The sequence below is a fragment of the Saccoglossus kowalevskii genome, chromosome 7 (genome assembly GCF_978046115.1).
Source record: "Saccoglossus kowalevskii chromosome 7, keSacKowa6.1, whole genome shotgun sequence".
In the NCBI taxonomy this organism is placed as follows: domain Eukaryota; kingdom Metazoa; phylum Hemichordata; class Enteropneusta; family Harrimaniidae; genus Saccoglossus; species Saccoglossus kowalevskii.
Genome location: NC_140647.1, coordinates 12,781,628 through 12,793,687, shown reverse-complemented (window position 1 = coordinate 12,793,687; position 12,060 = coordinate 12,781,628). Strand labels below are relative to the sequence as shown.

At 34.4% G+C, this 12,060-nt stretch overlaps 1 protein-coding gene across 1 annotated transcript in view; it reads right to left on the bottom strand.

The window, feature by feature from the left end:
- LOC100374801 (transformation/transcription domain-associated protein) overlaps positions 1–12,060 on the bottom strand; it is a 68,488-nt gene that overhangs the window by 45,024 nt on the left and 11,404 nt on the right. The window contains exons 24-31 of the mRNA XM_085501111.1: positions 9,325–9,421; positions 8,637–8,758; positions 7,924–8,100; positions 4,279–4,467; positions 3,473–3,592; positions 2,740–2,832; positions 2,492–2,614; positions 1,838–1,962 (exon numbers count right to left, since the gene is read on the bottom strand). Of these exons, the coding sequence (XP_085357237.1) occupies positions 1,838–1,962; positions 2,492–2,614; positions 2,740–2,832; positions 3,473–3,592; positions 4,279–4,467; positions 7,924–8,100; positions 8,637–8,758; positions 9,325–9,421 (1,046 nt within the window). The remainder of the gene's footprint in view (positions 1–1,837; positions 1,963–2,491; positions 2,615–2,739; positions 2,833–3,472; positions 3,593–4,278; positions 4,468–7,923; positions 8,101–8,636; positions 8,759–9,324; positions 9,422–12,060) is intronic.

Below are 12,060 nucleotides of genomic sequence, written 5' to 3'. Positions count from 1 at the left end.
TAGTATAAAAACAAATGCCTCATTGCAAAAAAAAAGTGCTGCATTTAGACGTGAATAGATTCATAAAACATGCAAGATAACAGAAAATCTTAGCTGGCTTTTATCCAAGTATTTTGTACAGGTGTCTGTCAAAAATTAATGATTCACTGAGACAAATATGAACTGCCTCATTGTGTGACTACTGTATTATATGAAAAGTGAAAAAAAAAAAAAACACCCTTTATGAATAGCTATCATGTTGCAAACTCTGCTTTGTATGCAAATCAACTTAAATAGTTGGTGTCCAGTGGAGGGAGAAGTCAACAGTACTGTTGCCTCCTGAAAATCTACATCTTTAAACACTGCAATCTTTGTAGTGCGTTTTAAACCAGTATTATAAAAACTCTATCATTCTGTTCTAATAGCTGAAACATATTCCTGTGAGTTTTCATTTGTCTAATGAACTGTTTGTCAAATACAGAATACATATATTCTAGAACAATTTTCTTTTTAAAATGTGGATGAAATGTTTTGCTTTTTATGTATTTTTTATGTATTGTTTTTGATTTGATAACTTTGAACTAAACAGATTTTCTATTAGCTTCAGATCTTGATCAAAGTTTGGCACCCAGTTCATAGGAGTGCTTATATTGATTTTCTGACATCTTGTTTTCTATAAAGATTTTATTGGTAGGTTTGCAAATGTGTATCAGACTGTGCAATCTCTCCATGAGTTGGTTTTGAAACCCAGTATGGGATTCTGAGATACATTACCATAGATATTATTACAAGATAAATCATTTGCTTCATTGAACACATACAACAATGCATATTTCCACTGAGATCAGTGACCTTTGATGTGTATCACCAGTGATCAGTCAAGTAGAAACAGTCAAAATATTTTATCAGATTTTCTCAATTTTTGCATGATATTTTCATACAGGATATCTGTTGTTCAAACTCAGGGAAGACTTTATACTGATGAATAAGGTGACCAAGTTTGATGAAGTTTGGAATAGAATTAGTAAAGTTATTATGCACACAATAACAATTATTAACAACGACAACGACAACAACGACAACGCCGGACAAAATTTTTCCCTTAATATACCTTTCCCTTCCATCTTTGATGGTACGGGCAAGGTAAAAATTCAACGAATTTATTTTTCATGCGTTATTATAATCACTACTGAGTAATACCCAGTAATCAACAATTTCAACACTTCGAAAAGTAAGTTATTCACTTGTGAGCCGAAGCATGGCCGGATTGTGTTACCGCACCCACGGTACAATACAGTACTTTTTTAGTGCTTTGTTTTTATTTGAAACTCCAGTCAGAATATACTTTCCGTTACGAAGAAAATTAAAAAAATAAATGCATATTACATTAAATATACCGAGTATTTTTTTTTCATGTGAACAGTTTTTTTGTGACATGACGTGACGCTTATCACTCTTCCCTGACATCTAAATTGGAGTTACGCTTATATTCAAAAGATTGTACGGTGTATTGTTTGTTTTGTGCAAGTGATGTGGGGGGGAAATGACCACGCCCCTTTTAGTGATTGCAATATGTACGTAATAGAAACTGCACCCCAAACTTGAGCTGTTGTTCCCATTTTGTTATTCGATACATTGTAATATAAACCGCGGTTTATAATAGGATTTTAACGGTAATAGCCAAATTTTTTGAGAGAAAACTGAAAATTGACTCAAATTTTTGTTTGTTGGCCAACAAATTAAGGTTAATTTCCAGAAATATTGATGAATATTAGAAAAATAAGAAAAGTTTAATATTGCCAAGCAAGTACATATGTAGCATATATATAACATGCACACTACACACAAAAAGACTTACTTGACATAGTTGAGAAGACATTTAACCAGTAATTTGGGTTCATCCCAGTGAACTAAACCAACATTGTCATTACGATGCCTATCCTGGAAACTATCAGAGATCCAGATCCTCCGCAGATGGCTCTCCTGTCAACAAAAACATGGTTGCAATCTTAGATTTTAAGATTAATGTAATAAACAAGCAGCAATGGTAATTAATTTTGTTAAAGTTGCTTTCAATTCTGATTGTAATGGACATAGCTGAGATGAAGAGACAAACATCAAAGTTTTTCAAGACCATCATATCAAAATAACTCAATGCTGCATCGACATAATAAATAAATGTTCTTTGAATTCATTGCCGTTCATATAATTTCAATAAAGCAAGTATTATCATCGTACAAGTATAGGCATCATCTGTCATGTTTGGGTTAAATAACAGATTGACGAATGTGGGCGTGATATTGGCACAAGCTGAGTGGGTCCTGATGTGAGTCCCGACTAACGTGAACTGCTGTAATTCCTCTAGAAACATGATGGATTAATAATTCCGCCACGTGCTGAGATCCCGTAACATGGACGTAGCTCATGACATACACACGTAATAAAATATTAACTGTGAAACTGGATGTACAAGATAACCTGAGATAACCTATTATAATCCATGATAACTTACCACTACAGCATTCTGTGATAACCATTTTTCATCAAACTCTACAAGTATACTAATGATATAGATTGCCTGATACTGTAGCTCCAATCTTATCACAGTGTTAGGACTGTCCGGGCGACTAATTGTCTAGAAATATTAACATAAGAGAGCTGTTAACTGCCTTTTATAGAGGTTAATTTTACAAAGTGTGCATGAGAGGTTGAAAGCACTGGATATATTTAATATGCTGAAGTAATTTCCAGACTTCTTACCTGTGGTTTAGTAAATGCTAAGTTAATGAGCCTCAGTGGATTTCCTTGTAAGATATCACGGAAAGGCTTGGCCTTGTCTTGTTTTAGAAAACTCTGCACATGATAAGGATGAACAAGTTGACAGAATTTGGTAAATTACCAGTGGATACAAATATGTTACATTAATGTGAATAACAAATATGAATATCATAAACAATAAAATAAAGTTCTAGGACGCGTTCATTTAGTAGTACTGTGCTAACAAAGCGATGCGATGCTGAAGTTGGTCACAGAGTCGGATTTGTGTTTAGATCCGGATTCATTTTCAGATTTGAGTTTAAGTCACTGAAAGTATTCATCTAACAGTATTTTTCGTAAACCTTATAAATATGGTTTTCCAAAAAAAATATTACAATTCACACCATTGTGGTATCATCTTTAACTTGCCTCATGCTAGATATTGCGCATGATTTTGGATTTTTACAAAAATATGACAAGTTTATAAAAAATATTTATTATTATACATACTGTATTTGTCACTAAGAAAAAAATATAACTTATTTTTCTTTTTGGTATTCACTTATATGTGTCTCTAGAACAAATGTTTTTAAAAGACGCAGAAAGAAGAAACCAAGAAATACTCCAAAAAAAATAAAAAAACAAAACAATTTATCTCAAATATGCTCTTGCCATTTACAGTAGTTGATTCATAGTACCAGTATATAAGTTGGTTTGATGAACTGAATTAAATTACCGTAAACATTCTGTTATAGTAAGGTTCCTTGAGATTATTTTCAGCCAGAAACAGATCAACTGTCTGTGTTGGATATCGCAATAAAAACTTCATGAGTGGTTCTCGGAATGGACTCCCAGACTGTGAAAAAATAAACAAATACACACTAGATCAGAATAAAAGAAACATTCACATTTATGGAAATCAGATACCGGTACATCAAGTGAAAGATTATCTCGTCTATTCCGAAAGCTTTTATTGCGAATTGAGAAGGATGAATTAATGAGTGTTGGTACAGAATTCAAATTTTGTATCAACTATATTACCGGTGTACAAGTCAGGATATACAAGATGTATAAAATGGTATGCAAATTAGATACTTATGCACATCAATACAGCATAATTCTAACCAATTACATCTCAAAGTGAAGTGAACAAAATGAAAATATTGCGAATGAGCATGAACACTTATCAAATGTTGCTTGAGACAAACACTAACACATTCTTTTACAGACTTCCTCATAGTTACAGATACAATATTTTTATAAACCACTTTCATATTTAATCTGAGAAATGACATGGACCTTTAAAGACACCACTACATCAGGTGTTCACCAGAGATGCGTTCAGTAGCACAAAACGTTTTTTTTAATCATTTCACAATTTTTTAAACACTAAAAATTCACTACGTTTTGAAGCGCCTGTAAAAAACAGATCATTCAATTTCCTTAATTGTACCCTGCATTCAAATTGTTGAAAGCAACATGCCCTTTATATTACAAATAGTGCCACAATATAGCATGCTATTTGTGCAAGTGCAGCCTCACCTCCAGATACAAGTCTTTTTCAGCTTTCAGAGTGAGTTGCACTAAGGAATCGATCATCTTGTGAGAGGCCGCCGGTATAGCATGGAATATATTGATGATAGCCGAACAAATCTTCAGTTCTTGGCCATTAGTTTTGTTGCCAGCTTTCTGTGATGTGACAGAAACATCCATCCATTTCTTCAAATGAGCCTGGGTTTCATCAAAATGAAAATACATCAAATGCTACCACAACACAATAAAATGACAACAAAAAATGACAAAAATTGACACACGAGCTACAACATAGATGACTGAACAAATCTGAGAAAATGTTTAGTTCAAATGTTCACTCAGACAGGCCATGAACTTTCTCTCACTCACTCAGTTCATAACTCATACAAACCCTATTCAGTTCACATAAGCCATGCACTTTCTCTCAATCACTAACTCACTCACTCAGTTCACAACAGATACAAACCCTATACAGACTCGCTCACTAAATCACTCACTCAGTTCACAACAGATACAAACCCTATACAGACTCGCTCACTCACTTAGTCAGTTCACAACAAATACAAACTCACTAACTCACACAGGCCATGCACTTCTCACACAGCCCAGTATAACTCATACAATCCTTATACTGACTCACAGTACCCACTTATCACTGAGAGACAGCATCTGGCCAATATGATTCACATACACCACTCTCCACCCCACTCTCTTTAGTTAACAGTCTGATGTGTTTACTAACTCTCTCCAGCTGACAGTCTGATATGTGTACTTCTCCTGACATTCCTACTACACCTCTCCAGCTGATATTCCTACTACACCTCTCCAGCTGACATTCCTACTACACCTCTCCAGCTGACATTCCTACTACACCTCTCCAGCTGACATTTCTACTACACCTCTCCAGCTGACATTCCTAGTACCCCTCCCCAGTTGACAGTCCTAGTACCTCTCCCCAGCTGACATTCTGCCGTAAATTCGCCCATCTGGGATTCAAAAATTTAACAAGCAGCCTGTCGGCTGAGATAGCTCCGCTGTTAGCAATGCACATTTCAATTAAAGAACTGAAGATATCATTAGAAAATGAACAATATGTATAGTATCAAAGCAAAGGACCTTGCTGTTTTCAACAAGAATTCAAAAATATCACTTTTCACCAAAAATGACAAAAATAATCATCAAAATTAAGTAATTGAAGATATCACCACAAAATTAACAAGGTCCACATGTAATACCTATATATGTAATATAAAAGCAATCAGACTTGCGGTTTTTAACAAGAAGTCGAAAATCTCACTTTTTACCAAAAATGACAAAAATATTCACCAAAATTAAAGATATCATTACAAAATGAACAAATCTGAGAGAGGTCCACATGTAGTACCTATGTATGTAATATAAAAGCAATTGGACTTGCGGTTTTCAACAAGAAGTTGAAAATATCACTTTTTACCAAAAATGACAAAAATATTCACCAAAATTAGAGAATTAAAGATATCATTACAAAATGAACAAATCTGAGACAGGTCCACTTGTAGTACCTATGTATGTAATATCAAAGCAATTGGACTTGCGGTTTTTAACAAGAAGTTGAAAATATCACTTTTTACCAAAAATGACAAAAATATTTACCAAAATTAGAGAATTGAAGATATCATTACAAAATGAACAAATCTGAGAGAGGTCCACATGTAGTACCTATATATGTAATATCAAAGCAATTGAACTTGCGGTTTTTAACAAGAAGTCGAAAATATCACTTTTTACTAAAAATTACAAAAATATTCACCAAAATTAGAGAACTAAAGATATCATTACAAAATGAACAAATCTGAGAGAGTTCCACAAGTAGTACCTATATATGTAATATCAAAGCAATTGGACTTGCGGTTTTTAACAAGAAGTCGAAAATATCACTTTTTACTAAAAATGACAAAAATATTCACCAAAATTAGAAAATTAAAGATATCATTACAAAATGAACAAATCTGAGAGAGGTCTACCCAAGGTACATATACACCAAGTATCAAAGCATTCAGGCTTGTAGTTTTCAAGAAGAAGTCAAAAATGTAAAACATTGACAGCGGAGCTAAAAACCTCATAGTTTTTGCTATGTAATGAAAAATAAATAACACAATGATACGATACATTTCTTCTGTAGTTTGTATCTTCTGTACAAAAGCAGTACTCAACACCCAAAACATTATGGGTATTTCCAGGGTCTGTCAATCTCATGAATATTAATGAGCGACCAGCACTCCCAAAGAGCTGGGCAGATCCCTAGATCACATACCTTTTTAACCAGAATTTACTACAAATGGTAATGCACCACTACCAATCATATATCAATATCAAGGGCAAGCACATATCAAGTGTATATGCATTTCAAGTAATTTTTTTACAATGCAGCGAATTTAGTGAACTGGTTAGAAAATGAAATCGTAATATAATATTGAATTTTCTTCTTGAATGGTTCATTCAAAAGAATTCAATCCAAGAGGTTCTAGTGAATTTGGTCACTGTATATACTTGGAGGTGTAGGTGGCCAGACAAAGTCGACAGCAGAGCTAAAAAAATGAACATCAAATATTTTCGGGGACTTATATTTTCATTGAAAAATCCACCTACGCAACTTTCAACGCTGTCAGTTGGACCACCCAAAACGAAAAAAAAAACTATTGCAGAAGCAAATTCATACATTTTTTTTCTTGCTGGATTAAAAAGTAGACCACATAAAATTTCATTACAAAATCACCCAGCGCATCTTTCTCCAAAAAAAACACATTGACGAACCTTGTGCGCCAAATACAATTATTCTTTTCATTTTATTAGTGTCGAAAGTAAATTCCGTAAAAGAAGATTTCAAACAAAAACGAACACAACTGCATTGCTTAGTAGCAAATGATGATCGCGGTAGCGCAATCCGGTCATGCTGCGTTTTACAATTGTTGATTATCACCTACGGTAGTAGTGATTATAATAAAAAAAAAAAAAAAAAAAAAGTTTAATTGTTATGAAATGCAAATCAATTTCAACTTATTTCACCGTAAGCGATGATCCCGGTCACATTTTAAACGCTTGATGCTGTAGAAATGAATATCCGCCATGTTTTGAGATGGGACAGTGTTCTAATTAACCAATCAAAATGATGGATGATTCAAAAATGTTCGAATTACCATAGCTCATTTAAATATGTTAATGTTATTGAACGCAACGCGGAAGAGACTTGCCGATGTTGTAATACAATCTTTTGGCTTGGATTTTGATGGGAAAACAGCATGATTTCTTTTAAATAAAAAAATTAGTTGTTTTCAAAAGATAAACTGAGCATTTGAAAAATAATTTAACATTGTTTGCAGTGATAACAGCTCATTGTCGAAAAGAAGCTTACACATTCACACTAGTCGTAATAAACATCATACTCTTGAATAGGTGTCAATGACTACGGTGAAACTTTTAGGCATCAGTAAAGATTAAAATAACACCTTAAAAAAAACTGCTGAAAAATCACGATTTCTTGGTCCCATTTTATTTTTATTAAAACCCAAACTGACGTTTAACGGCCCAGGGCGAATTTACGGCAGAATCGGGTACTACTCCTTTCCAGCTGACATGCGTTTACTAACTATTACATCAGTACACCAACCCACTTACCAGTAGCTGGTCACACAGTCTTTCATGGAATGCATGAGGGAATAATTGAGTCACACTGTGCAGTCTCTGTATCACATTAGGTGTTAGACATCTATAGTCACCTAGCATAGTCAGCAATGGACGCATACTGGAATGCACCATCTCAGTATGACTGTCAATGTGAGCACCAGTTATGAACTGAAAATCAACAGCCATTTCATTGTAAGTGATTAGCAACAATGGAACATTAACAACATTCATAAGAAAAATTAGGATGCAATTACAGTACACTAACTGTTTTGATAGTTACATTGTAGCTACCGGTACAACATGTTGCACTCTGAGAGCATTTATAAAGCTTAACTGGGTTTGTGGAACTATTATTTTAAGGTTATCGCATTGGAATCATTGAAAATTTAATATTAACCAACTGTTGAAAACGATGTGTAAACAGGTTAACCGAGTGTCAACTAGTGCTAGTTTAGTCAGAGGGCTGGTTTTGAGCCTAAGTTCTAGTTTAGTCCCCAAGGTGAGATATTTGTAAACAAGGTCTCTCAATTGCAACAACTGCCCAGACTATCAAATATGTCACACATTTGCCTCAAGACCCCAATAAAAAATGTTCTCAGACTTTAACATTGAACCTGACAAGTGTGTAACTATGTCATCTACCAGTACTATAAATTATGTAATAAAAAGAATTATTCTTTGGTACAAAGAGTTGCAATGTATACCTTTCTCATGCAGTCTGTACCAACAGTTTGTAATTCAGGAATACTAGAATTCAATGCCTTATACAAGACAGCAAATATCTTGTCTCTCACTAGGGGAATATAGTGACACGCTGCAAGAGCATCTGTGATAAGAATAAACACATGTAATAAATAACATCTTTTTGATATTAGTAATCACTGAGTTATTTGGTGGAATACCAATACGGACCAACACTTAACCCTTTCACCACCAGTTCCCTCATTCATCACAAATTCACAAAATAGTCCAGTTTATAGTCTGCACTTTCCTTCAGAAGATTAGGACAAAAATAGCCAAGTTTGTTGTGTAAAAACTGAAAATTGACTCAAATTTTGTATGTTGGCTTCAAAATAAGGGTTCATATCCAGAAATATTGAAGAATATACGAAAAAGTGCAGAAAAATTTGGGCGACAAATTCTTGTACAGAAAAAATTAACACTACGTAATTGTGTTAATTAAATTAAAAACTATTCATGTTTTTATTTTCACAGACAATCACCTAAGACAATTTCTTATATCTTGTACTGGAATGTACATTATACATTTCTGAGTGATTTTTTTTAAAACAGACATTGGTAAAGAATACAGCTGTAAAAGCTGAATATGATTTATCATGTCACTGAATTTCTATGTAGGAATTCTTATTAGGTAAAGAATGTGATACTTACTCAATGCACTTGTCCTGAGTGGTACCAGTGTAGGCACTGCTTTATAACATGGCAATTTAACTAAATGAGAGTCCTCAGCTTCACAGAGATTCACCAACTAGAGGGACAAAACATGAAAACAGTACAAGTCAGAGAATATTCTATATACCCAGTATAAAACCCATATTAGGAAGTCTGTTGTGACCAATTAAAGTCACAAGTGACTGACGATCAAAAAAGCTTGTTTCAGCTGAGCCTTGACTGTTCCCCAAGTGTCCAGAAAGAACTAATCTAATAGAGGTCCATCCAAGGTACACATTTATCAAGTATCAAAGCAATTGGAGTAGCAGTTTTCTAGAAGAAGTCAACAATTACATTTCTTAAATTACAAAGATATTTGTTAAAAATAGACAATTGAAAATATCATCAGGAAATGAACAAAACAGACAAAGGTCCATAAAGCTACATACTACATACTAAATATCAAAGCAATGAGCTGGTAGTTTTCAAGAAGAAGTCAAACAATTTTTACCAAAAATTACCAAAATATTCACTAAATAAGAGAATTGAAGATATCGCCATGAAATGAGCAGAAAGGGGTTCACCCAAGACACATTGTACCTACATACATATACGAGGTATCAAAGCAATTGAGCTGGTACCGGATTCGGCTGATACCCAGCCCATCCTAAACCCCGCCCATGGGCGATGTTTCAAATAGTGGGCGATGTTTTTGTCCACACATTGCCTGACTGAACCTACAAACATTTTTACAGACCCAATTTTCCTGTACTGTCTTGTATCGAGCGCGCTGTTTCAAATATGACACTAAAAATGATTCACTGTGAAGTCGAAAAGCATAAAACTCCAATAAAACAAATGCTGTATACGAATTGTTGTTGCGTATTATTACTCGTTAAAATACATTTCACTTTTTTATTAGACTCGAATAAAGTCTACGCTTGAAAAGAATGTTATTTACGAAGTTTAAAATAGCCAAGCCTCTTGGTTGTTATCAGTAATGTTTAATCTTTGTCTGTATCGCATTCCAGACAAAAAGTTCAAGATCGGTAAACAAGAAATGGGCGAACTAAAATGTCGCCTGCGTTTCACATGCGACATGATTATTTAAAAAAACACAGAGTTAAGCGGTCATGTACGTTCTATAAATCTAACCTTGCACACATAATCTTGTATTGACGTGTTTTTTGTCCAAAAAAGACGTTCCCCTTCAGTTAACTCTTTGCGTTCATGGTATTTACGAGAATTGAAAGATTTTTTTAACAAATGACAAGTAACTATATTGATTTGCGTCAAGCTGGATGGCCCGAATTTAATTATCAGTGCGTGAACTCTGGAGGTCATTGCCCAATGCAGCACGTACATGTAATTCAAACGCGTGGTTAGCAGTGTTCAGACTAAATGTACGTGAATATTGCGATCGAAGTGCGCTGTCCAGAGTTTATTATATTATAGTAAAATTTAACTTGACGTATAGTATGGTTTATATTACATGTTCACTTCATTTCGAATAAAATAATTCACCATTGGAACATCGATGAATCACAAGTATTTAAAATATTTTCTTGACTTTCTGTAGACACCTGACTACTATTCTTTTCAATGATTTAAATGCGCCCATGTTTATGTTTGCGTAATTATTACGAATGCAACGCATTATCAAGTCGGTATTATTGAAATATTCACAGACCCCGGGTCAGCATCCTAACAATAGTAAAAAATAACTTTGCGTAATTATCATGAAAGCAATACATTACGAAGTTGAAATATTCAGAGCCGGTACAATATTGTAAACAAATTTGCGTAATTAGAAAAGCAGTGAACTAAGTAAACGACGTTGATATATTCAAAGCCAGTACAGAGTTGCATACAAGTTGCGTACCGGTAATTACAGTACCGTCGGATATAATAACTATTTTAATAGATCAACGCGCTGACCACTAAAGAAAAAGGTTGTTAAGGTAACGCACCAGTTCAGTGCGTGACTTGGGGTCAAACATCGGTCAACACACACTTGATGTCAGCATCGCCGCGCAGCAAGTTTCGCAAAGAAGTTCTTGAAGTTCAATTGCGTCCCAAAATGATGTCGCTGATCACTCAGTTGTTGCAACGTGTGTTGGGTTATGTCTATGATGCACCCTGTTTCGACTTTGGCTTGCTTTTCCTTCTTAGTGCATGTTCTTGTTCACGTAAAATACGACCTCTCACCAATGTATTAAAACACTTTGAATTTATACTTTGCATGATTATATTTGGTCAACGCAAAACATTATTTTTTCTAAACATTTTCTGAGACTATTTTTTATCAACGCAGGGTCATTTTTCCAGACAATATGGGCTTCCTAATATCTGCCAAAACATCGCCCGGGCGATCTTTTGGTCCACATTTTTCTATAAAAAAAATCGAATCCTCCATAAGATCGCCCAGGGCGGGGTGTATCAGCCGAATCTGGTAGTTTTTAAGAAGAAGAAGGAAATGTAATTGTTGACAGGCGAGTGACGATGGGCAATCACCTATATAAACATCTCCGTTCTGTTATCTACAATGACAACAGAGCTAATAATGAAATAAAGTCAAGCTACTAGGGAGTCTGGAGCTACTAGGGAGTCTGGAGCTACTAGGGAGTTCAAATTCCTTTTATGTCATTCAGAATATCATTGCAACCAATTGAAGTTATTATAATGAAGGATTTCAACAATATTTAGGGAGTCTACTTTAGTCATAAATCATTCTGT